This window comes from Oncorhynchus mykiss, chromosome 9 (assembly GCF_057628025.1).
Source record: "Oncorhynchus mykiss isolate SJ-2025 chromosome 9, ASM5762802v1, whole genome shotgun sequence".
Classification (NCBI taxonomy): Eukaryota; Metazoa; Chordata; class Actinopteri; order Salmoniformes; family Salmonidae; genus Oncorhynchus; species Oncorhynchus mykiss.
In genome coordinates, this window is record NC_143030.1 from 70649185 (window position 1) to 70674898 (window position 25714).

General features: G+C 44.5%; 1 protein-coding gene across 4 annotated transcripts in view; it reads right to left on the reverse strand.

The window, feature by feature from the left end:
- Nucleotides 1–25714, reverse strand: part of LOC110532688 (receptor tyrosine-protein kinase erbB-3) — a 39854-nt gene that overhangs the window by 5129 nt on the left and 9011 nt on the right. For 2 of the 4 annotated variants that reach the window (XM_090185212.1, XM_090185213.1), the window contains 15 exons: nt 24603–24789; nt 17139–17273; nt 16894–16956; nt 16628–16746; nt 16129–16270; nt 15809–15922; nt 15333–15450; nt 6826–7028; nt 6527–6659; nt 6227–6320; nt 4908–5065; nt 4678–4731; nt 4427–4568; nt 4047–4265; nt 3590–3775 (listed from right to left, as the gene is read on the reverse strand). In XM_090185212.1, the coding sequence (XP_090041338.1) occupies nt 3590–3775; nt 4047–4265; nt 4427–4568; nt 4678–4731; nt 4908–5065; nt 6227–6320; nt 6527–6659; nt 6826–7028; nt 15333–15450; nt 15809–15922; nt 16129–16270; nt 16628–16746; nt 16894–16956; nt 17139–17273; nt 24603–24789 (2067 nt within the window). Of the gene's footprint in view, nt 1–3589; nt 3776–4046; nt 4266–4426; nt 4569–4677; nt 4732–4907; nt 5066–6226; nt 6321–6526; nt 6660–6825; nt 7029–14534; nt 14544–14839; nt 14931–15159; nt 15234–15332; nt 15451–15808; nt 15923–16128; nt 16271–16627; nt 16747–16893; nt 16957–17138; nt 17274–24602; nt 24790–25714 lie in introns of all 4 variants that reach the window. The other 2 variants (XM_036988712.2, XR_016483409.1) reach the window with 2 other exon arrangements.

Genomic DNA, 25714 nt, shown 5'->3' on the forward strand with positions numbered 1-25714 from the left:
TCACACTAGACTTCTACAGCATTGTTCCCCCTGACATAACCCCTCACACTAGACTTCTACAGCATTGTTCCCCCTGACATAACCCCTCACACTAGACTTCTGCAGCATTGTTCCCCCTGACATAACCCCTCACACTAGACTTCTACAGCATTGTTCCCCCTGACATAACCCCTCACACTAGACTTCTACAGCATTGTTCCCCCTGACCGCGCCCTCAGAGCATGCGCAGACCAGCTGGCCGGTGTGTTTACGGACATATTCAATCAATCCCTATACCAGTCTGCTGTTCCCACATGCTTCAAGAGGGCCACCATTGTTCCTGTTCCCAAGAAAGCTAAGGTAACTGAGCTAAACGACTACCGCCCCGTAGCACTCACATCCGTCATCATGAAGTGCTTTGAGAGACTAGTCAAGGACCATATCACCTCCACCCTACCTGACACCCTAGACCCACTCCAATTTGCTTACCGCCCAAATAGGTCCACAGACGATGCAATCTCAACCACACTGCACACTGCCCTAACCCATCTGGACAAGAGGAATACCTATGTGAGAATGCTGTTCATCGACTACAGCTCGGCATTCAACACCATAGTACCCTCCAAGCTCGTCATCAAGCTCGAGACCCTGGGTCTCGACCCCGCCCTGTGCAACTGGGTACTGGACTTCCTGACGGGCCGCCCCCAGGTGGTGAGGGTAGGCAACAACATCTCCTCCCCGCTGATCCTCAACACTGGGGCCCCACAAGGGTGCGTTCTGAGCCCTCTCCTGTACTCCCTGTTCACCCACGACTGCGTGGCCACGCACGCCTCCAACTCAATCATCAAGTTTGCAGACGACACAACAGTGGTAGGCTTGATTACCAACAACGACGAGACGGCCTACAGGGAGGAGGTGAGGGCCCTCGGAGTGTGGTGTCAGGAAAATAACCTCACACTCAACGTCAACAAAACTAAGGAGATGATTGTGGACTTCAGGAAACAGCAGAGGGAACACCCCCCTATCCACATCGATGGAAAAGTAGTGGAGAGGGTAGCAAGTTTTAAGTTCCTCGGCGTACACATCACAGACAAACTGAATTGGTCCACTCACACAGACAGCATCGTGAAGAAGGCGCAGCAGCGCCTCTTCAACCTCAGGAGGCTGAAGAAATTCGGCTTGTCACCAAAAGCACTCACAAACTTCTACAGATGCACAATCGAGAGCATCCTGGCGGGCTGTATCACCGCCTGGTATGGCAACTGCACCGCCCTCAACCGTAAGGCTCTCCAGAGGGTAGTGAGGTCTGCACAACGCATCACCGGGGGCAAACTACCTGCCCTCCAGGACACCTACACCACCCGATGTCACAGGAAGGCCATAAAGATCATCAAGGACATCAACCACCCGAGCCACTGCCTGTTCACCCCGCTATCATCCAGAAGGCGAGGTCAGTACAGGTGCATCAAAGCTGGGACCGAGAGACTGAAAAACAGCTTCTATCTCAAGGCCATCAGACTGTTAAACAGCCACCACTAACACTGAGTGGCTGCTGCCAACACACTGACACTGACTCAACTCCAGCCACTTTAATAATGGGAATTGATGGGAAATGATGTAAATATATCACTAGCCACTTTAAACAATGCTACCTTATATAAATGTTACTTACCCTACATAATTCATCTCATATGCATACGTATATACTGTACTCTATATCATCGACGGTATCCTTATGTAATACATGTATCACTAGCCACTTTATACTATGCCACTTTGTTTACATACTCATCTCATTTGTACATACTGTACTCGATACCATCTACTGTATCTTGCCTATGCTGCTCTGTACCATCACTCATTCATATATCCTTATGTACATATTCTTTATCCCCTTACACTGTGTACAAGACAGTAGTTTTGGAATTGTTAGTTAGATTACTTGTTATTACTGCATTGTCGGAACTAGAAGCACAAGCATTTCGCTACACTCGCATTAACATCTGCTAACCATGTGTATGTGACAAATAAATTTTGATTTGATTTGATTTGACATAACCCCTCACACTAGACTTCTACAGCATTGTTCCCCCTGACATAACCCCTGACACTAGACTTCTACAGCATTGTTCCCACTGACATAACCCCTCACACTAGACTTCTGCAGCATTGTTCCCCCTGACATAACCCCTCACACTAGACTTCTACAGCATTGTTCCCCCTGACATAACCCCTGACACTAGACTTCTACAGCATTGTTCCCCCTGACATAACCCCTCACACTAGACTTCTACAGCATTGTTCCCCCTGACATAACCCCTCACACTAGACTTCTGCAGCATTGTTCCCCCTGACATAACCCCTCACACTAGACTTCTACAGCATTGTTCCCCCTGACATAACCCCTCACACTAGACTTCTGCAGCATTGTTCCCCCTGACATAACCCCTCACGTTGGTGCCACTAAAGAGAGAAGAGGATGTACAGGTTTGCGGGATAATCTGAGTTTTTAGTTCAGATTATTTGTTTGCTAAATGTGATCTATAGGTTACAATACAGCAGTGTAATAAACTGTTTACTCTATTGTGGGGTTTGAATAGTGTGAGAAGACAATGTGACGACCCTCCCACTCTGTCTGCCGTATTTTGTCTTTGTTCTTGTTTCCTTATTAGGATGCCGGTGGGCGGAGTTGAGAGGGTCGTCAGCTACATGGGAAACACCTGGGCCCAGGTGTTTCCCAGGATAAATACACCCCTTCCCCATTCATGGAGGAGACTCTCTCCATGCAGACATTTGTAGATTGTGTTGTGGTTCTTGTTGGCTTTTTGTTTGTTTGCTTTGGCACCTTTCAACACCCTGCATTATCACATTCATGCATGCAAAACACTCACTTACGCTACTGATTACTGATTACACACATCATTGTATATTTTCCTTAGTTGCTTTAGTTAATAAATATCTTTTGTTACTCCTTATCTCCACGTTGTCTCCCTTTGTTACGGGCTTTGAGCCGGTTCGTGACAACAACAACATATTTGGTGAGAATCACACCATAGGGTACAAAATCAATATAACATTATATTGTCTGCAGTTATTATTCTGTTATTTATTCTGTTACCAATAATATTTACATGTTAATAGTATCTTCTGATTACAATTGTCTCATCTTTTAACTAAATGCAATCTATTAGCTTCCAAAATGTAAGTACTGTAGGTACAGTATGTCTAGCTGTCCGATAACACGTTTTGATGGAATGGTCCTGTACATTGGAAAAACCCAGAGTGCATTGAGTGAATGTTGGAAAAAGATTTTGGTTCCTTTCTAAATATAGCAATGTGAATGCAAAGAGGACTGGAACCACACAATAGGTGAAGTGAACAGGCAAAAGGGTTGAGTCCAAATTCAAAGGCAAGGGCAGTGTGAATACAAAGAGAACTGAGTTATTTTGCTTTATTTTACCCCAGAGTTCACTTTAAGGAGGACTGAGATCATTTATCTTAAAGAGGACTATACTGTATGTGAAAACACCCTTAAAGGGTCCTGGGTTCTTTGAGGGGAAAACCACCTGGAACCAAAAATGGTTCTACCCTTTAGTGATCATGACCTCACCTTAGCTATCTGTACACACCAGTTGAGAAGCCTCTGTGGATCCAGGTTGTCCCTGTGGTGCCTGATGTGCTTCAGTAAGGACCCCTGGCTGCTGAGCTGGGTGACCAGCTGTAGACTGGCACCTGGACAGACACCTAAGAGCCTGACAATATACGGGTGGTCTAGACTGCCCATGGACAACATGTGCTGCAAAGGAGGACACACAGAGAGAACAAGAGCGCAAGAGAGAGAGAGGGAGAGGGAATCAGACAGGATCTCCTACACACCACAAGACTGTGTTAGCTTAGTGAGCTAAAGCCCAAGCATTAGTTCATGGAGTTAGCACAAGTATTTATGTCTCATGCAAGGTTACTCTTCAATAAAACCCACCTCCATTACACAAACATATCTGGTGACTAGGAATCAGACGTTAGTATTGTTACTGAGTGTCGGTGTGTTATGAGTGTGTGGTTCTTACATCAGTGATCTCAGTGAAGGTCTGTCTGCCTGTGTGGTCCTGGATGGTCTTAATGGCTACAGGAATCTTCACGGAGTCTCCCTCAGGGATCCACAGGCCTTTGTGTACAGTACCAAACACTCCAGAGCCAAGGGCTTTGACCTTCTTCAGCTCTGGGGCCCTCAGGATCCGGGCATGAACGTTAGCCCCTTTCTCTCCTGGCCCCAGCGGCTCAAAACTCTTTTAATAACACACACAGACCTGTTACATTTATACTGCGAGTTTGGAAAGATCTTTTGGATATGTCCAATGTGTCCCACGACTCTGCAGACTTCCTTTCAGTTATGTTGTAGAGATATACCAGTATTCTATTGAATTTGACATATATCTTTCAACCTCACCTCCTCACTCTTCAGGTACCTCCTCATGGCTCTCTTCCTGCGGATGGCCCGGCCACGGTGGTACAGCATGCCCAACACAAACAATGCCAGGCAGACTATGAGGGCAGCCGGCACTCCCAAAGCTATTCCTGTGATCTGAGTGCTACAGGAGAAAAATATGTAAATGTCTGGTGTGTGTTTGAGTGTGTTTGTGTGTGTGTGTTTGAGTGGTGTGTGTGTGTATATAATCACCAGCAGGGAGAGACACTCACCTAGTGGACTGTCTAGTGTTGTCTATACAGTCACTCAACCCTGGACCAGAACACCTGCAACAAGATGCACAGTGTCACTCTACTGCACACACACACACACACACACACACACACACACACACACACACACACACACACACACACACACACACACACACACACACACACACACACACACACACACACACACACACACACACACACACACACACACACACACACACACTCACCCCTGTGTGCAGTTGACATGGCAGGGCTCACAGTAGCTGTCCTTGTTGGGGTATTTGTAGATGAACTGCCCGTTCTCTCCGTTCACCCCACTGGGGCAGGAGAACACACAGTGAGGACCGTCTCTCAGACTGGAACACATCACACACTCATCAGACCCCTGAGAGAGGGAGAGAAATGGGGGGAAGGGAGAGAGAGAGAGGGAGGGGAGTGTGAGACAGGGAGGGGGAGAAATAAGGAGAGAGGAGGGTGATGGAGAGAGAGAGGGAGGGGAGAGCGAGACAGGGAGGGGAGGGGAGAAAGAAGGAGAGAGGGGGTGATGGAGAGAGAGAGAGGGGGTGTTGGAAAGAGAGAGAGGGAGGGGGAGAAAGAAGGAGAGAGGGGGGTGTTGGAAAGAGAGAGAGGGAGGGGGAGAAAGAAGGAGAGAGGGGGTGTTGGAAAGAGAGAGAGGGAGGGGGAGAAAGAAGGAGAGAGGGGGGTGTTGGAAAGAGAGAGAGGGAGGGGGAGAAAGAAGGAGAGAGGGGGGTGATGGAGAGAGAGAAATCACTTACCAATGTCAGAAAAGAGGTCATTTTATCCATTATATTAATGAACAGTTAAATAATACAACAGTCTTTCTCTAATGTATCTCTCAAACACATTTTTTTACACTCAGCCAGAACAAGAAACAGAAACAGATATCGATGTGATTTGTGATATCTAATGGACCAATATACTGCAGCCCAGGATGAAAATAAATATGAAATCCTAAAAGGAAGGAGGAAATAGTCCAACCCTTTTGGTGAGGCCTGGTGTTATTCCCATTACATTGAGGTGGATGACGTCATGTGCAGGGTATGTGATGTGGAAAGGTGTGTGTGGGTTACCTTCCGAATGAGTCATCACCGTTTAAAGTTACAATACAATGTCCTATAAGATTAGGGAGAAATGCTGATAAGCCAAAAGCAAACAAATGCCTATATCGCCTTATATTTGACAGTCCAGTAATATCACAGAAAAGCCCATGTTTACAGAGACTAATGTAGAAACTATGTGGGAGGAGATGTTTCATGACTGAGTTGGCTGCTACAGTACAGAGTCATGCACCACAATCATCTGACGAATGAGAGAATGAAAAGCCAAGAAAAGTGTCAAAGTATTAGATCTCAGCCAATATCCTTTGTCATTTCACTTATAGACTGTATATGTGAAGCTAGCAGTGAGGTTTGTTGATAGGGAGCTTGAGAGAGACATCAAGAGGACAAGAGAGAGAGATAGAGAGTGAGAGATGGGACGAAAGAGATAGAATACCAAGCGAGATATAGTGAGAGAGTTTGTGTACCGGTCCAGTGCAGCTATCCCTCCCATACTGCGGTTGGCATTCTGGATGACATGCGACACACTCCCCCTTTGGCCCCGCAAACTCCCTGGGCTGACTGGTGGTGGAGGGACACAACAGATGGTTAAACGCACACACGCACACGCACGCACGCACGCACGCACGCACACACACACACACACACACACACACACACACACACACACACACACACACGCACACACACACACACAGCCAACTCTCTATCTCAATTTTAATCTCTCTCACACCTCACACACAAGTAACACACACACTCCCACTGACCCTGTGTAGAAGTTGCAGTGTGCCACACAGGTAGAGTCTCGGCTGTGGTTCCTGCAGGAGAGACACTGGTCAGGCCCCGGGCCCCAGCAGCCTGAGTCTGAACACAGTGGGTCACAAACGTGATCCTCCTCAACTGTAAACAACAACAACATGATTCAGTGTTGAGATAAGTACATGCATCTCTGACTTTCACTTGAATCATAATTAAAGTCAACTCGAAAATTGGAATTCAACGTGCAGATCTCAGGTCAGAATATGGCCCTGCAAGATTGAAACAGCTAGTAGCTGAGATGTCTCACCACACTCTCTCAGAGGCCTGTTGTCCTTGATGTCGTTGAGGCTTGTGGAGTGCCCGGTGAACAGGCGTGTCCAGTTGACGGTGTGGTGGTAACACAGTTTGGCGTTGTGGCTGAGGTACACGTTGCCGTCACTGATCTCTCTCAGGGAACGCAGACCTAGAGAGGTGATGGACGCAACACGCATGACCATCAGAGAGAAACGCCTGGAGGAGAGGAGAAAAGCAAAGTTTGAGATTGGTAAGAGGAAAACAGAAGTAAAACGACCTCTAAAGGCCCTTTCTCACCAAGTTCCTTATTCAGAAAATACGAGCACGTCTTGTTTATGACACTGTTCACACCAATTGCTAAATATTGTCTTGCCGCAATCCATCAATTCTTATTTATTTGGAACAGGTTTGATTTTTGCGTCTTTTTGCACGAGAAAATAAACTGTTGATAGAAATAGAAATTGTTATCTGGGACACAGCCACTGACAGGTCTGTGGCTTCGTTGTGTGAATTGATTAATAAATATATATATTTTTACATTTGCTGTGCAGCAATGTATCAATTTAGCCAATGTGATCCCACCACACCAGAGCCACACGTCACTCTTTCCATTCAAACTTCCCCTCCAGTTCATTGCCAACACTGTAGCCTATTGTATAGCCATTCAGCAAGCAAGACAACCAATTGATACTACTCTCCTTGAATAGACCTTAGTTAAAAAAATGCTTAAAATAAGTTACAGCAGATGACCCCACTGGGTTCCACTCCTATCGGCTCAAAACATGAAGAAGCAGCTCCATGGCCCCTGCCTGGTGTCAACGGTACAGGCTGGTGGTGGTGGTGTAATGGTTCGGGGAATGTTTTTGAGGAACGTTTCCATGCCATAATGAATTCAGGCTGTTCTTGAAGCACAGGGGGTGTCCAACCCAGTAGTAGATGGGTGTACCTAATAAACTGTTCATTATCTATATATAGGCTACACATTCAAGGGCTAGTGAGAGGGAGGCGGAGGTCCATGAATTGTGCAAGAAGGGAACAGTGAAGAAGACTATATTCAAGGATATATTCATCCATCAATCATATAGCATGTAGCATGTAAAGTGTATGAGACTATATATCATAGGCCTGCTAAAGTTAATCTAGGCCTAGACCACTTGTGTTATAGGCAACCCTAAAAGACAGAGACAAAAAAAACTTTTCAATAAATGGTTGAACAGATTTAGATAAAAAAAAACTCAAATTAAAGTATCAAATGCTTCACTGAAATGTATCAACGGCTGATCATTAGGCTATGGACAGGCTGATCATTAGGCTATGGACAGGCTGATCATTAGGCTATGGACAGGCTGATCATTAGGCTATGGACAGGCTGATCATTAGGCTATGGACAGGCTGATCATTAGGCTATGGAGAGGCTGATCATTAGGCTATGGACAGGCTGATCATTAGGCTATGGACAGGCTGATCATTAGGCTATGGACAGGCTGATCATTAGGCTATGGACAGGCTGATCATTAGGCTATGGACAGGCTGATCATTAGGCTATGGACAGGCTGATCATTAGGCTATGGACAGGCTGATCATTAGGCTATGGACAGGCTGATCATTAGGCTATGGACAGGCTGATCATGAGGCTATGGACAGGCTGATCATTAGGCTATGGACAGGCTGATCATTAGGCTATGGACAGGCTGATCATTAGGCTATGGACAGGCTGATCATGAGGCTATGGACAGGCTGATCATTAGGCTATGGACAGGCTGATCATTAGGCTATGGACAGGCTGATCATTAGGCTATGGACAGGCTGACCATTAGGCTATGGACAGGCTGACCATTAGGCTATGGACAGGCTGATCATTAGGCTATGGACAGGCTGATCATTAGGCTATGGACAGGCTGACCATTAGGCTATGGACAGGCTGACCATTAGGCTATGGACAGGCTGATCATTAGGCTATGGACAGGCTGACCATTAGGCTATGGACAGGCTGATCATTAGAATGCTATGGACAGGCTGATCATTAGGCTATGGACAGGCTGATCATTAGGCTATGGACAGGCTGATCATTAGGCTATGGACAGGCTGACCATTAGGCTATGGACAGGCTGATCATTAGGCTATGGACAGGCTGATCATTAGGCTATGGACAGGCTGATCATTAGGCTATGGACAGGCTGATCATTAGGCTATGGACAGGCTGATCATTAGAATGCTATGGACAGGCTGATCATTAGGCTATGGACAGGCTGATCATTAGGCTATGGACAGGCTGATCATTAGGCTATGGACAGGCTGATCATTAGGCTATGGACAGGCTGATCATTAGAATGCTATGGACAGGCTGATCATTAGGCTATGGACAGGCTGATCATTAGGCTATGGACAGGCTGATCATTAGGCTATGGACAGGCTGATCATTAGGCTATGGACAGGCTGATCATTAGGCTATGGACAGGCTGATCATTAGGCTATGGACAGGCTGATCATTAGGCTATGGACAGGCTGATCATTAGGCTATGGACAGGCTGATCATTAGGCTGCTATGGACAGGCTGATCATTAGGCTATGGACAGGCTGATCATTAGGCTATGGACAGGCTGATCATTAGGCTATGGACAGGCTGATCATTAGGCTATGGACAGGCTGATCATTAGAATGCTATGGACAGGCTGATCATTAGGCTATGGACAGGCTGATCATTAGGCTATGGACAGGCTGATCATTAGGCTATGGACAGGCTGACCATTAGGCTATGGACAGGCTGATCATTAGAATGCTATGGACAGGCTGATCATTAGAATGCTATGGACAGGCTGATCATTAGGCTATGGACAGGCTGATCATTAGGCTATGGACAGGCTGATCATTAGGCTATGGACAGGCTGATCATTAGGCTATGGACAGGCTGATCATTAGAATGCTATGGACAGGCTGATCATTAGGCTATGGACAGGCTGATCATTAGGCTATGGACAGGCTGATCATTAGGCTATGGACAGGCTGATCATTAGGCTATGGACAGGCTGATCATTAGGCTATGGACAGGCTGATCATTAGGCTATGGACAGGCTGATCATTAGGCTATGGAGAGGTTGATCATTAGGCTATGGACAGGCTGATCATTAGAATGCTATGGACAGGCTGATCATTAGGCTATGGACAGGCTGATCATTAGGCTATGGACAGGCTGATCATTAGGCTATGGACAGGCTGATCATTAGAATGCTATGGACAGGCTGATCATTAGAATGCTATGGACAGGCTGATCATTAGGCTATGGACAGGCTGATCATTAGGCTATGGACAGGCTGATCATTAGGCTATGGACAGGCTGATCATTAGGCTATGGACAGGCTGATCATTAGGCTATGGACAGGCTGATCATTAGGCTATGGACAGGCTGATCATTAGGCTATGGACAGGCTGATCATTAGAATGCTATGGACAGGCTGATCATTAGGCTATGGACAGGCTGATCATTAGGCTATGGACAGGCTGATCATTAGGCTATGGACAGGCTGATCATTAGAATGCTATGGACAGGCTGATCATTAGGCTATGGACAGGCTGATCATTAGGCTATGGACAGGCTGATCATTAGGCTATGGACAGGCTGACCATTAGGCTATGGACAGGCTGATCATTAGAATGCTATGGACAGGCTGATCATTAGAATGCTATGGACAGGCTGATCATTAGGCTATGGACAGGCTGATCATTAGGCTATGGACAGGCTGATCATTAGGCTATGGACAGGCTGATCATTAGGCTATGGACAGGCTGATCATTAGAATGCTATGGACAGGCTGATCATTAGAATGCTATGGACAGGCTGATCATTAGGCTATGGACAGGCTGATCATTAGGCTATGGACAGGCTGATCATTAGGCTATGGACAGGCTGATCATTAGGCTATGGACAGGCTGATCATTAGGCTATGGACAGGCTGATCATTAGGCTATGGAGAGGTTGATCATTAGGCTATGGACAGGCTGATCATTAGAATGCTATGGACAGGCTGATCATTAGGCTATGGACAGGCTGATCATTAGGCTATGGACAGGCTGATCATTAGGCTATGGACAGGCTGATCATTAGAATGCTATGGACAGGCTGATCATTAGGCTATGGACAGGCTGATCATTAGGCTATGGACAGGCTGATCATTAGGCTATGGACAGGCTGACCATTAGGCTATGGACAGGCTGATCATTAGAATGCTATGGACAGGCTGATCATTAGAATGCTATGGACAGGCTGATCATTAGGCTATGGACAGGCTGATCATTAGGCTATGGACAGGCTGATCATTAGGCTATGGACAGGCTGATCATTAGGCTATGGACAGGCTGATCATTAGAATGCTATGGACAGGCTGATCATTAGAATGCTATGGACAGGCTGATCATTAGAATGCTATGGACAGGCTGATCATTAGGCTATGGACAGGCTGATCATTAGGCTATGGACAGGCTGATCATTAGGCTATGGACAGGCTGATCATTAGGCTATGGACAGGCTGATCATTAGGCTATGGACAGGCTGATCATTAGGCTATGGAGAGGTTGATCATTAGGCTATGGACAGGCTGATCATTAGAATGCTATGGACAGGCTGATCATTAGGCTATGGACAGGCTGATCATTAGGCTATGGACAGGCTGATCATTAGGCTATGGACAGGCTGATCATTAGAATGCTATGGACAGGCTGATCATTAGGCTATGGACAGGCTGATCATTAGGCTATGGAGAGGTTGATCATTAGGCTATGGACAGGCTGATCATTAGAATGCTATGGACAGGCTGATCATTAGGCTATGGACAGGCTGATCATTAGGCTATGGACAGGCTGATCATTAGGCTATGGAGAGGTTGATCATTAGGCTATGGACAGGCTGATCATTAGAATGCTATGGACAGGCTGATCATTAGGCTATGGACAGGCTGATCATTAGGCTATGGACAGGCTGATCATTAGGCTATGGACAGGCTGATCATTAGAATGCTATGGACAGGCTGATCATTAGAATGCTATGGACAGGCTGATCATTAGGCTATGGACAGGCTGATCATTAGGCTATGGACAGGCTGATCATTAGGCTATGGACAGGCTGATCATTAGGCTATGGACAGGCTGATCATTAGGCTATGGACAGGCTGATCATTAGGCTATGGACAGGCTGATCATTAGGCTATGGACAGGCTGATCATTAGGCTATGGACAGGCTGATCATTAGAATGCTATGGACAGGCTGATCATTAGGCTATGGACAGGCTGATCATTAGGCTATGGACAGGCTGATCATGAGGCTATGGACAGGCTGATCATTAGGCTATGGACAGGCTGACCATTAGGCTATGGACAGGCTGACCATTAGGCTATGGACAGGCTGACCATTAGGCTATGGACAGGCTGACCATTAGGCTATGGACAGGCTGACCATTAGGCTATGGACAGGCTGATCATTAGGCTATGGAGAGGTTGCATGCCTGTGATTCTATTTTCTAATGGTTGTTAGTTTCATCGTCATATAGCCCACTTAAATCTTTCCTCGTCAATTTATATGATAGGCTACATTGATTTAGCATTACCCTTGATTTAGCATTACCCTTGATTTAGCATTACCCTTGATTTCGCATTACCCTTGATTTAGCATTACCCTTTGAAGCTAAGGTAATGTTTTTAATACAGTTTGGGAAAGAATAAATGTGATTTGCTTATGTGAGATGCGCTGCAGGCGGCTTTGATTGACAAGTTCTTTTAGGTGTGTGTGTGTGTGAGTTGGCTAATTCTCTTTAACCAGATAGAAAGAAAAGTGTATGCAGCATGTGTCATGATGGTCAGCGTATGTGCGAGGACTGACGACAGGTGCCATTTTTACGTTTCCTCTCTTAATAAATGGGGTGCAACAAAGCCAAGCTCCTTTCATGATTCATCCTATTGGATGAATAGCCTATCCTAATATTTTCAGTAGTATATCATTTGTTCCAGTAGTATATCATTTGTTCCAGTAGTATATCATTTGTTCCAGTAGTATATAATTTGTTCCAGTAGTATATCATTTGTTCCAGTAGTATATCATTTGTTCCAGTAGTATATCATTTGTTCCAGTAGTATATCATTTGTTCCAGTAGTATAGTATATCATTTGTTCCAGTAGTATATCATTTGTTCCAGTAGTATAGTATATCATTTGTTCCAGTAGTATAGTATATAATTTGTTCCAGTAGTATATCATTTGTTCCAGTAGTATATAATTTGTTCCAGTAGTATATAATTTGTTCCAGTAGTATATCATTTGTTCCAGTAGTATATAATTTGTTCCAGTAGTATATCATTTGTTCCAGTAGTATATCATTTGTTCCAGTAGTATAGTATATCATTTGTTCCAGTAGTATATCATTTGTTCCAGTAGTATAGTATATCATTTGTTCCAGTAGTATATAATTTGTTCCAGTAGTATATAATTTGTTCCAGTAGTATATCATTTGTTCCAGTAGTATATCATTTGTTCCAGTAGTATAGTATATCATTTGTTCCAGTAGTATAGTATATCATTTGTTCCAGTAGTATATAATTTGTTCCAGTAGTATATCATTTGTTCCAGTAGTATATAATTTGTTCCAGTAGTATATCATTTGTTCCAGTAGTATATCATTTGTTCCAGTAGTATATAATTTGTTCCAGTAGTATATCATTTGTTCCAGTAGTATATCATTTGTTCCAGTAGTATATCATTTGTTCCAGTAGTATATCATTTGTTCCAGTAGTATAGTATATCACTTGTTCCAGTAGTATATCATTTGTTCCAGTAGTATATAATTTGTTCCAGTAGTATATAATTTGTTCCAGTAGTATATCATTTGTTCCAGTAGTATATCATTTGTTCCAGTAGTATATCATTTGTTCCAGTAGTATATCATTTGTTCCAGTAGTATATCATTTGTTCCAGTAGTATATCATTTGTTCCAGTAGTATAGTATATAATTTGTTCCAGTAGTATATCATTTGTTCCAGTAGTATATCATTTGTTCCAGTAGTATAGTATATAATTTGTTCCAGTAGTATATCATTTGTTCCAGTAGTATATAATTTGTTCCAGTAGTATATAATTTGTTCCAGTAGTATATAATTTGTTCCAGTAGTATATCATTTGTTCCAGTAGTATATCATTTGTTCCAGTAGTATATCATTTGTTCCAGTAGTATATCATTTGTTCCAGTAGTATATCATTTGTTCCAGTAGTATATCATTTGTTCCAGTAGTATATCATTTGTTCCAGTAGTATATCATTTGTTCCAGTAGTATATCATTTGTTCCAGTAGTATAGTATATCATTTGTTCCAGTAGTATATCATTTGTTCCAGTAGTATATTTTGACCAATCAGATCAGCTGTGAAAAAGAGGTGATGTGAAAAGATCTGATTTGACTGGTCAAAAGACCAATTAGAGGAAGAAATATCAGAATTGGGCTGCCTGTCTAAAGGCAGCCACATACTGCATCATCAATTTACCTCTAATGGAAAAAAAGCATCCTTAAACCTCAGAAGGAGACTAGAACAACACATTCAATTAAATAAACATGTATTTGTGGTAGAAGCTAAAACTGCAATAGGTAGTTTCATTAAGATACTGCAACACCAGTAACAACTATCTGTGTTAGGCCATGCTTTGGTTTAGCAAAAAGTTACGGAGTCACACACAGCTCAGGCCATACCTCTTTGCGCTGGAGAGGGACATCAGGAGCATAGTGGACAGGAAGGTGAGGCACATAAAGAGAGATAGAGAGATTACATACTCTAGTGACATGCATGACATGAGCTGTTGACGAAAAAGCAGCCTCTGGTATTATTAAAGCAAACAGAGGACAGACTGGGTGGATTAAATGACATGTCACAAAACAGAATGACATATTTGAGTTATATAGAAATATGGATTTCTTTCACACACACACACACACACACACACACACACACACACACACACACACACACACACACACACACACACACGCAACCTTACTTGTGAAGAGATCTGCCCTGTATGGTGGTAAGACTGGAGAACACTGACAGATCTGATAGCTCTTTAGGCCACGACTGGATGGCTAGGATATCTGGACATCAGACAATGGGCAAGCAAACATAGTTTACACAAATGCAAATATACACAGTCACATGCTGGACAGACTCTGACTGTAAGAAGGTGGACAAACTGTGATTTCAATTTCTGGTTATACTGTATAACAACAAAGCAACATACTGTAGGAGAGGGAAAAAAGCAAAGTTTGAGATTAGTAACAGACCTCTAAAGGCACACACACACAGAAACAGACAAACACACACCTGTTATCTCCTGCACAGAGCGGAAGACTTCCAGCTTCTTAGGGTCCAGAGGTGGGATATTCTTATAGTCATCACTGAACAATACACAGAGCACATCTACTGTTCATGTACTGATAATGCTACGTAATGCAGCAATCAAACTACAACGCTTCCAGTGCAATGAACTCACTTACCCAAGAATCCCTGTGACCAGGAAGTGCAGACTGCCCTGTATCTTGGTGCAGTTGATGAAGCTGTCAATGTTACTGGAGTCCACCGTCTGTCTGTGCTCAGGCCCTGTGCCCTCACAGGCTAGTTTGGGATCAATCAATCAATGAATCAATCTGTCTCTGTGCTCAGGCAACCCTTGCAGGCTTGTGTATGAAGAATCACTCTCTAATCATGAATCATGTCCAAACTACCAAAAATAACAGCATAAAATTCCTGCACAAACAACCTTAATTTAGCAGCTACAAATCAACCATTGAACGTGAATGTATCCACTACAGGGACTATTTCTCAATATCCTCACATCCTTTCCTCCTTCTCAAAACTCAGAGGGACCTTCACCTCCAACGTGGCTGGAGAAGTAGGCGAGGAGAGAGGAATCGAGGAGAGAATATCTGGGATTGGGCCAGGGTGTGTTAGTGTATTGACTGTGTTGGATTACCTTTAGGGCACAGCCCTCCACAGAGCTCACACTGCCTCTGACCACTCCTCTCCACCTCCTTCTTGTCTGGAGGACAACCGCTCACACAGGAGCTGCCGTCCACCACGAAGTGGGCTGTATGGGGGAAAGAGGGCAGAGGAGAAGAAGAGACAGAGGCATCTATTCACATGAATTCAGAACCATGCAGTGGCTTGGATCTTCTAGATGTCACTTGGCTGGTTCAGTGTTAAGAAAAATACCCAGATCCCAGTTTAGTACGAGAACACAAGAAAAATAATATGAGAATAAAGACAAAAACACACACACACAAGGGTACTCACGGGGGCAGTGGGAGACACAGATGGATCCGTACTGATACTTGGCGTTGGGGTTCGTCTCCATCTGAAACGTCTGCTTGTTGTAGATCAGAGTCTGGGGACACTGGGGCACACAGGAGCCTGAGTCGTTGAAGTGACGGCACGCCTGAGAGTAGGAAGGTAGACACACACACATACAATTTAGAATGAATCATGAACCTTCTCATGAAGTTATCTATATTAGCTTTCTTACTGTAAATGAGCTACTTCATCAGCTGTTACAGAACTGTGCTACACAGTTAAAAGCCTCAAAGCTGCGCGTGCCATACAGTAGGTGTTCTGACATACGCCCACGACTTGATAACTCAATACGTAGCCAATCAAATTAGGTTCCGATATATGTAACAATGGTGACGACGCGGCTGTGGACTCTCTATTCAGACATTAAGGTTAAATGACTGTTAAATCACTACTCCTTTCTGAATGACTAGCTTCTCTGTAGGAAAGACAGAAAGGCACTCACAAAGCAGTCCATGTCCTGAGACGCAGTGCAGCCCCCTGCACACTCTATGTGACAGCAGTCCCTGGGGCTTGTCCCAAAACAGCGGCCGTTACACTGAGGGGCGCACACCGTCTTAGTCACTGAGGGGTACAGAGAGGGAGGTCAGTGACAGGATAGTTTAGGAAAGCATGTGGCAATATATGACAAGACGGTAAGAGAGAGAGAGAAAAAGAAAGAGATAGAATGAGAGGTGGCACACCCAGATGAAAAGGAGGCAGAGAACTCACAGATCTGGCAGTGTTCTTCACCAGACCCCCAGCAGTTCTCCCCACATGAAGGGTGACAAGGCCCTACACACATGGAACATCATTATCAGTCAGATATAGCAGCCAATGGCTAACCCAAGAACAGAGGTCAAAGAGGTCAAAGTTTATGGTCTAGCCAGAGTTTGGAATCTCAACTGGAATCCTGATCTCTTTTAGCATTTTCCAGATCAGGCTCTAACCACCTACTCTAGAGGACAGACACTGACCTCTCTGACCATTGTACTGGATGTCAATGGGAGCCTTCGCCCTATCCCTGTCCCTCACAATGTCATCCCAGTTCACCCAGGGACCATAGCTCAGGAACCTGTTGTTGACGATCTGGACACCCCCCTCCAGAATTTCTGTAGAGAGAGAGAGAGAGAGAGAGAGAGAGGTGGGGGAGAGAGAGAGGTGGGGAGAGAGAGAGAGAGAGAGAGAGAGAGAGAGGTGGGGAGAGAGAGAGAGAGAGAGAGTGAGAGGTGGGGGTAGAGAGAGAGGGAGAGTGAGAGTAAGAGAGAGAGAGAGAGAGAGAGAGGTGGGGAGAGAGAGAGAGAGAGAGAGAGAGCGAGGTGGGGGGAGAGAGAGAGGGAGAGTGAGAGTAAGAGAGAGAGAGAGAGAGAGAGAGAGAGAGAGAGAGAGAGAGAGAGAGAATGAACTGCAGGACAAAATACAAACCCTCCAACCCAAAAAGGCCTGTGGGGTTGATGGTATCCAAAATGAAATGATAAAATATACAGACCACAAATTCCAATTGGCTAAACTCTTTATTACCCACAGGTCTGGCATATTCACCAATATTTAGAACCAAGGAATGATCACCACAATCCACAAAAGTGGAGACAAATTTGACCACAATAACTACTGTAGCATTGTTTTTTATTTATTTTTTATTTCACCTTTATTTAACCAGGTTGGCTAGTTGAGAACAAGTTCTCATTTGCAACTGCGACCTGGCCAAGATAAAGCAAAGCAGTGCGACACAAACAACAACACAGAGTTACACATGGAATAAACAAGAGTACAGTCAATTATATAATAGAAGAAAAAAAATAGAAGTCTATATACAGTGTGTGCAAATGGCATGAGGAGGTAAGGCAATAAATAGGCCATAGTAGCAAAGTAATTACAATTTAGCAGATTAACACTGGAGTGATAGATGAGCAGATGATGATGAGCAGATGATGGTGTGTAAGTAGTGATACTGGTGTGCAGAAGAGCAGCAAAGTAAATAAAAACAATATGGGGATGAGGTAGGTAGATTGGGTGGGCTATTTACAGATGGACTATGTATAGCTGCAGTGATCGGTTAGCTGCTCAGATAGCTGATGTTTAAAGTTGGTGAGGGAAATGTAAGTCTCCAGCTTCAGCAATTTTTGCAATTCGTTCCAGTCACTGGCAGCAGAGAACTGGAAGGAAAGGCGGACAAATTAGGTGTTGGCTTTGGGGATGACCAGTGAGATTTATTTTTTTTATTTTTTTTTATTTCACCTTTATTTAACCAGGTAGGCTAGTTGAGAACAAGTTCTCATTTGCAACTGCGACCTGGCCAAGATAAGGCATAGCAGTGTGAACAGACAACACAGAGTTACACATGGAGTAAACAATTAACAAGTCAATAACACAGTAGAAAAAAGGGGAGTCTATATATACATTGTGTGCAAAAGGCATGAGAAGGTAGGCAAATAATTACAATTATGCAGATTAACACTGGAGTGATAAATGATCAGATGGTTATGTAAAGGTAGAGATAGAGATATTGGTGTGCAAAAGAGCAGAAAAATAAATAAATAAAAACAGTATGGGGATGAGGTAGGTGAAAATGGGTGGGCTATTTACCAATAGACTATGTACAGCTGCAGCGATCGGTTAGCTGCTCAGATAGCAGATGTTTGAAGTTGGTGAGGGAGATAAAAGTCTCCAACTTCAGCGATTTTTGCAATTCGTTCCAATCACAGGCAGCAGAGAACTGGAACGAAAGGCGGCCAAATGAGGTGTTGGCTTTAGGGATGATCAGTGAGATACACCTGCTGGAGCGCGTGCTACGGATGGGTGTTGCCATCGTAACCAGTGAACTGAGATAAGGCGGAGCTTTACCTAGCATGGACTTGTAGATGACCTGGAGCCAGTGGGTCTGGCGACGAATATGTAGCGAGGGCCAGCCGACTAGAGCATACAAGTCGCAGTGGTGGGTGGTATAAGGTGCTTTAGTGACAAAACGTGTGATAAACTGCATCCAGTTTGCTGAGTAGAGTGTTGGAAGCAATTTTGTAGATGACATCGCCGAAGTCGAGGATCGGTAGGATAGTCAGTTTTACTAGGGTAAGTTTGGCGGCGTGAGTGAAGGAGGTTTTGTTGCAAAATAGAAAGCCGATTCTAGATTTGATTTTGGATTGGAGATGTTTGATATGAGTCTGGAAGGAGAGTTTACAGTCTAGCCAGACACCTAGGTATTTGTAGTTGTCTACGTATTCAGAACCGTCTAGAGTAGTGATGCTAGTCGGGCGGGCGGGTGCGGGCAGCAAACGGTTGAAAAGCATGCATTTGGTTTTGCTAGTGTTTAAGAGCAGTTTGAGGCCACAGAAGGAGTGTTGTATGGCATTGAAGCTTGTTTGGAGGTTAGTTAACACAGTGTCCAAAGAAGGGCCAGATGTATACAGAATGGTGTCATCTGCGTAGAGATGGATCAGGGAATCACCCGCAGCAAGAGCGACATCGTTGATAAAAACAGGGAAAAGAGTCGGCCCGAGAATTGAACCCTGTGGTACCCCCATAGAGACTGCCAGAGGTCCGTCAACAACAGCCTTGGGAAAATCCTCTGCATTATCATTAACAGCAGACTCGTACATTTCCTCTGCAAAAAAACAATGTACTGAGCAAATGTCAAACTGTCTTTTTACCAAATTACCGTACGAGAGACAACATACAGTGCCTTGCGAAAGTATTCGGCCCCCTTGAACTTTGCGACCTTTTGCCACATTTCAGGCTTCAAACATAAAGATATAAAACTGTATTTTTTGTGAAGAATCAACAAGTGGGACACAATCATGAAGTGGAACGACATTTATTGGATATTACAAACTTTTTTAACAAATCAAAAACTGAAAAATTGGGCGTGCAAAATTATTTAGCCCCCTTAAGTTAATACTTTGTAGCGTATTGGAAGATGGATGGAGCCAAATACAGGACCATTCTGGAAGAAAACCTGATGGAGTCAGATTCTGTCAGACGTGGGCCCTGCCAGTAAATCTCAATAAGACAAAAATAATGGTGTTCCAAAAAAGGTCCAGTTGCCAGGATCACAAACTCAAATTCCATCTAGACACCGTTGCCCCAGTGCCCACAAAAAACAATACATACTTTCGGAAACATCAGCGCCACAGGTAACTTCCACAAAGCTGTGAACCATCTGAGAGACAAGGCAAGAAGAGCCTTCTATACCATCAAAAGGAACATAAAATTCAACATACCAATTAGGATCTGGCTAAAGTTATAGAACACATTGAGACTCTACATGTAGAATTCTGCAAAAATATCCTTTGTGTACAATGTAAAACACCAAATAATGCATGCAGAGCAGTATTAGGCCGATACCCGCTAATGATCAAAATCCAGAAAAGGGCCATTTAATTCTACGACCACCTAAAAGGAAGCAATTCCCAAACGTTCCATAACAAAGCCATCATCTACAGAGAAATGAACCTGGAGAAGAGTCCCCTAAGCAAGCTGGACAGCAACACAATTAGACCCAAACAAATCACGAGAAAACAAAAAGATAATTACTTGACAAATTGGAAAGAATTTACAAATAGACTGAGCAAACTAGAATGCTATTTGGCCCTGAACAGAGTTGGCCCTCTGACAGAGTGTCAGAATACCTGACCACCGTGACTGACCCAAATTTAAGGAAAGCTTTGGCTATGTACAGACTCAGTGAGCATAGCCTTGCTATTGAGAAAGGTCGCCGAAGGAAGACCTGGCTCTCAAGAGAAGGCAGGCTATGTGTACAATGCCCCCAAAATGAGGTGGAAACTGAGCTGCACTTCCTGTATGACCATATTAGAGACACATTTCTCTCAGATTACACAGACCCACAAAGAATTTGAAAACAAATTTGGATAAACTCCCATATCTATTGGGTGAAATACCACAATGGCAATCACAGCAGCAAGATTTGTGACCTGTTGCCACAAGAAAAGGACAACCAGTGAAGAACAAACACCATTGTAAATATAACCTATACTTATGTTTATTTATTTTCCCTTGTGTACTTTGCACATCATTACAACACTGTATATAGACATATTATGACATTTGAAATGTTTTTATTATTTTGGAACTTTTGTAAGTGTAATGTAAATACATTTTTTATTGTTTATTTCACTTTTTTTTGTTATCTATTTCACTTGCTTTGGCAATGTAAACATATGTTTCCCATGCCAATAAATCCCTTTAAATTGAAATTGAGATAAATGGGGAGGGAGGGAAAGCGATAGGGAGACAGAGACAGAGAGACTGTGAGAGACGAAGATCAAATCTGTGTTACACTAAGACAGTTCCAGTTAGACTCCACTTTCATTAAACAATAACCACGACATGCTGGAGCATGTAGGGAGGAGCTGCTCCCAGAACCTCTCCCTGGAGGTTGGAGGTGTTGTGACATATGAGGCAGGTACACAAACATATGGAAACACACCGCGAACTACAGGTGAAACCCAGTGTTGTTGGGAATAACTTGAAGTTCTGCTTTCACACTAAATTCATTAGTTAGGTCTTTACCATCAATTCCACTTCACTCCTCCTTCTCACCCCTAATCCCCCCCCCCTGCCATGTTCCATTACACACCTGTCTGCACACTGAGGGTGTGGTGTTTTACAGTAATCACCAGAGATTCCTGGCTCCTGCCACCCCCACAATGTGTCCTCCGTGTCTGGCATCTCTTCACCTCTGTTCTCTCTCCCATTTCTCCTACGTCTCTGTAGCTTTTCCTCATTTCACATGTCCTCTTTTAGTTCTCTCTCTAAAACCAGGGTTATGGCTAAGATTAGGGTTATGGCTAGGATTAGGGTTATGGTTACGATTAGGGTTATGGTTAGGATTAGGGTAATGGCTAGGATTAAGGTTAGGGTTATGGCTAGAGATGGCTAGGGTTGGGGTTGAACCAAGTTGAGGACATGAAGTCAGGGTTGGGGTTGGGGTTGAACCAAGTTGAGGACATGAAGTCAGGGTCGGGTTGGGGTTGAACCAAGTTGAGGACATGAAGCCAGGGTTAGGGTTGGGGTTGAACCAAGTTGAGGACATGACGCCAGGGTTGGGGTTGGGGTTGAACCAAGTTGAGGACATGAAGTCAGGGTTGGGGTTGAACCAAGTTGAGGACATGAAGTCAGGGTTGGGGTTGAACCAAGTTGAGGACATGAAGCCAGGGTTAGGGTTGGGGTTGAACCAAGTTGAGGACATGATGCCAGGGTTGGGGTTGGGGTTGAACCAAGTTGAGGACATGACGCCAGGGTTGGGGTTGGGGTTGGGGTTGAACCAAGTTGAGGACATGAGGCCAGGGTTAGGGTTGGGGTTGAATCAAGTTGAGGACATGACGCCAGGGTTAGGGTTGGGGTTGGGGTTGAACCAAGTTGAGGACATGAAGCCAGGGTTGGGGTTGGGGTTGAACCAAGTTGAGGACATGAAGTCAGTGTTGGTGTTGGGGTTAGTACGTTTATCCTCCTTCCTATCCTACTCCTTTTTGGACCCATAAGGTGCTGGGGCTTGGCTCCACCTGGCTTTCTCTTTGACCCAAGGTGCAGGGGGGATATATAAACACCACTCTAGCTCTGCCACCTTTCACTGCAGATGCGGAAGTGCTACACTGACGGATGTGGTGGATTGAGACGCATCCAATGCAAAAAAAACTGATATCTCTAGTTTAAACTAACGGATGTGGTGGATTGAGACACATCCAACCCAGATATCTCTAGTTTAAACTGACGGATGTGGTGGATTGAGACACATCCAACCCAGATATCTCTAGTTTAAACTAACGGATGTGGTGGATTGAGACGCATCCAACCCAGATATCTCTAGTTAAAACTGACGGATGTGGTGGATTGAGACACATCCAACCCAGATATCTCTAGTTTAAACTGATGGATGTGGTGGATTGAGACACATCCAACCCAGATATCTCTAGTTTAAACTGACGGATGTGGTGGATTGAGACACATCCAACCCAGATATCTCTAGTTTAAACTGATGGATGTGGTGGATTGAGACCCAGATATCTCTAGTTTAAACTGATGGATGTGGTGGATTGAGACACATCCAACCCAGATATCTCTAGTTTAAACTAACGGATGTGGTGGATTGAGACGCATCCAACCCAGATATCTCTAGTTAAAACTGACGGATGTGGTGGATTGAGACACATCCAACCCAGATATCTCTAGTTTAAACTGATGGATGTGGTGGATTGAGACACATCCAACCCAGATATCGCTAGTTTAAACTGACGGATGTGGTGGATTGAGACACATCCAACCCAGATATCTCTAGTTTAAACTGATGGATGTGGTGGATTGAGACCCAGATATCTCTAGTTTAAACTGACGGATGTGGTGGATTGAGACACATCAAATGCAACCCCCCCCCCAGATATCTCTAGTTTAAACTGACGGATGTGGTGGATTGAGACACATCCAACCCAGATATCTCTAGTTTAAACTGACGGATGTGGTGGATTGAGACACATCAAATGCAACCCCCCCAGATATCTCTAGTTTAAACTGATGGATGTGGTGGATTGAGACCCAGATATCTCTAGTTTAAACTGACGGATGTGGTGGATTGAGACACATCCAACCCAGATATCTCTAGTTTAAACTGATGGATGTGGTGGATTGAGACCCAGATATCTCTAGTTTAAACTGACGGATGTGGTGGATTGAGACACATCAAATGCAACCCCCCCCAGATATCTCTAGTTTAAACTGACGGATGTGGTGGATTGAGACACATCCAACCCAGATATCTCTAGTTTAAACTGACGGATGTGGTGGATTGAGACACATCAAATGCAACCCCCCCAGATATCTCTAGTTTAAACTGATGGATGTGGTGGATTGAGACCCAGATATCTCTAGTTTAAACTGACGGATGTGGTGGATTGAGACACATCCAACCCAGATATCTCTAGTTTAAACTGACGGATGTGGTGGATTGAGACCCAGATATCTCTAGTTTAAACTGATGGATGTGGTGGATTGAGGCCCAGATATCTCTAGTTTAAACTGATGGATGTGGTGGATTGAGACACATCCAACCCAGATATCTCTAGTTTAAACTGACGGATGTGGTGGATTGAGACCCAGATATCTCTAGTTTAAACTGATGGATGTGGTGGATTGAGGCCCAGATATCTCTAGTTTAAACTGATGGATGTGGTGGATTGAGGCCCAGATATCTCTAGTTTAAACTGACGGATTTTGATGGGGAATTTCTTTGTTATGTAACTTAGATTGACGCAGCGGTGAGTCAATGGACTCCAGGGTGTTAACCCCTCCTGACTACCACTATCCCTCCTTCTTTCCTCTCCTCTTTCCTTCTCCCCTTGTCCCTTTCTCCATATCCCCCACTCCTTCCCTCCTCTCCTCTTTCCTTCTGTACTCTCCTGTCCCCCTCCCTCCTCCTCCTTTCCTCCACTCACCAGTGAGGTATGTGAGTCCCAGGTGCTGCAGGCCATTGGAGCCCTCCTTGGGGTAGTTGTAGAAAACAGAGAGGGCGAACCCTCTGTCGTACAGGGTGTTGCCCCTGATCACACGCAGCTGTTCCAGAGGCAGACGTCTAAAGTGGTTCATGGCGATTAGGATGTAGCCCGTTACCTCTCTGATGGTCTGGAGGGACAGAGACAGAGTTACAGAGTTCATCAGATTACAGATGAGATACTACTGTTACTGTAACAGTACAATTAGACAGACAGGTTAGAGACGGGATGTATCCTGTTACCTCTTTGATGGTCTGGAGGGACAGAGACAGGATGTAGGACCCTGTCACCTCTTTTATTTATTTTTTATTTTTTATTTTTTCTCCCCAATTTCGTGGTCTCCAATTGTTGTAGTAGCTACTATCTTGTTTCATTGCTACAACTCCCGTACGGGCTCGGGAGAGACGAAGGCTGAATGTCATGCGTCCTCCGATACACAACCCAACCAGCCATACTGCTTCTTAACACAGCGCGCATCCAACCCGGAAGCCAGCCGCACCAATGTGTCGGAGGCTACACCGTGCACCTGGCAACCTTGGCTAGCGCGCACTGCGCCCGGCCCGCCACAGGAGTCGCTGGTGCGCGATGAGACAAGGAGATCCCTACCGACCAATCCCTCCCTAACCCGGACGACGCTAGGCCAATGGTGCGTCGCCCCACGGACCTCCCGGTCGCGGCCGGTTACGACAGAGCCTGGGCGCGAACCCAGGGACTCTGATGGCACAGCTGGCGCTGCAGTACAGCACCCTTAAAACCTCTTTATCCTACCCCCTCCTTTTTCAAACATTCTGTTAAAAATCGCGCAACTTTTCAGCGTCCTGCTACTCATGCCAGGAATATAGTATATGCATATGATTAGTATGTGTGGATAGAAAACACTCTGAAGTTTCTAAAACTGGTTAAATCACGGCTGTGACTATAACAGAGCGTGTGTTTCATCGAAAAGCGCAAGAAAAACTACTCACTGAAATCTGAAAAAAGTATCCATGCGCCCCTTTCATGGATTATTTAAAGGAAACCAAATTTAATATGGAGACGGATGCAATTCCTACAGC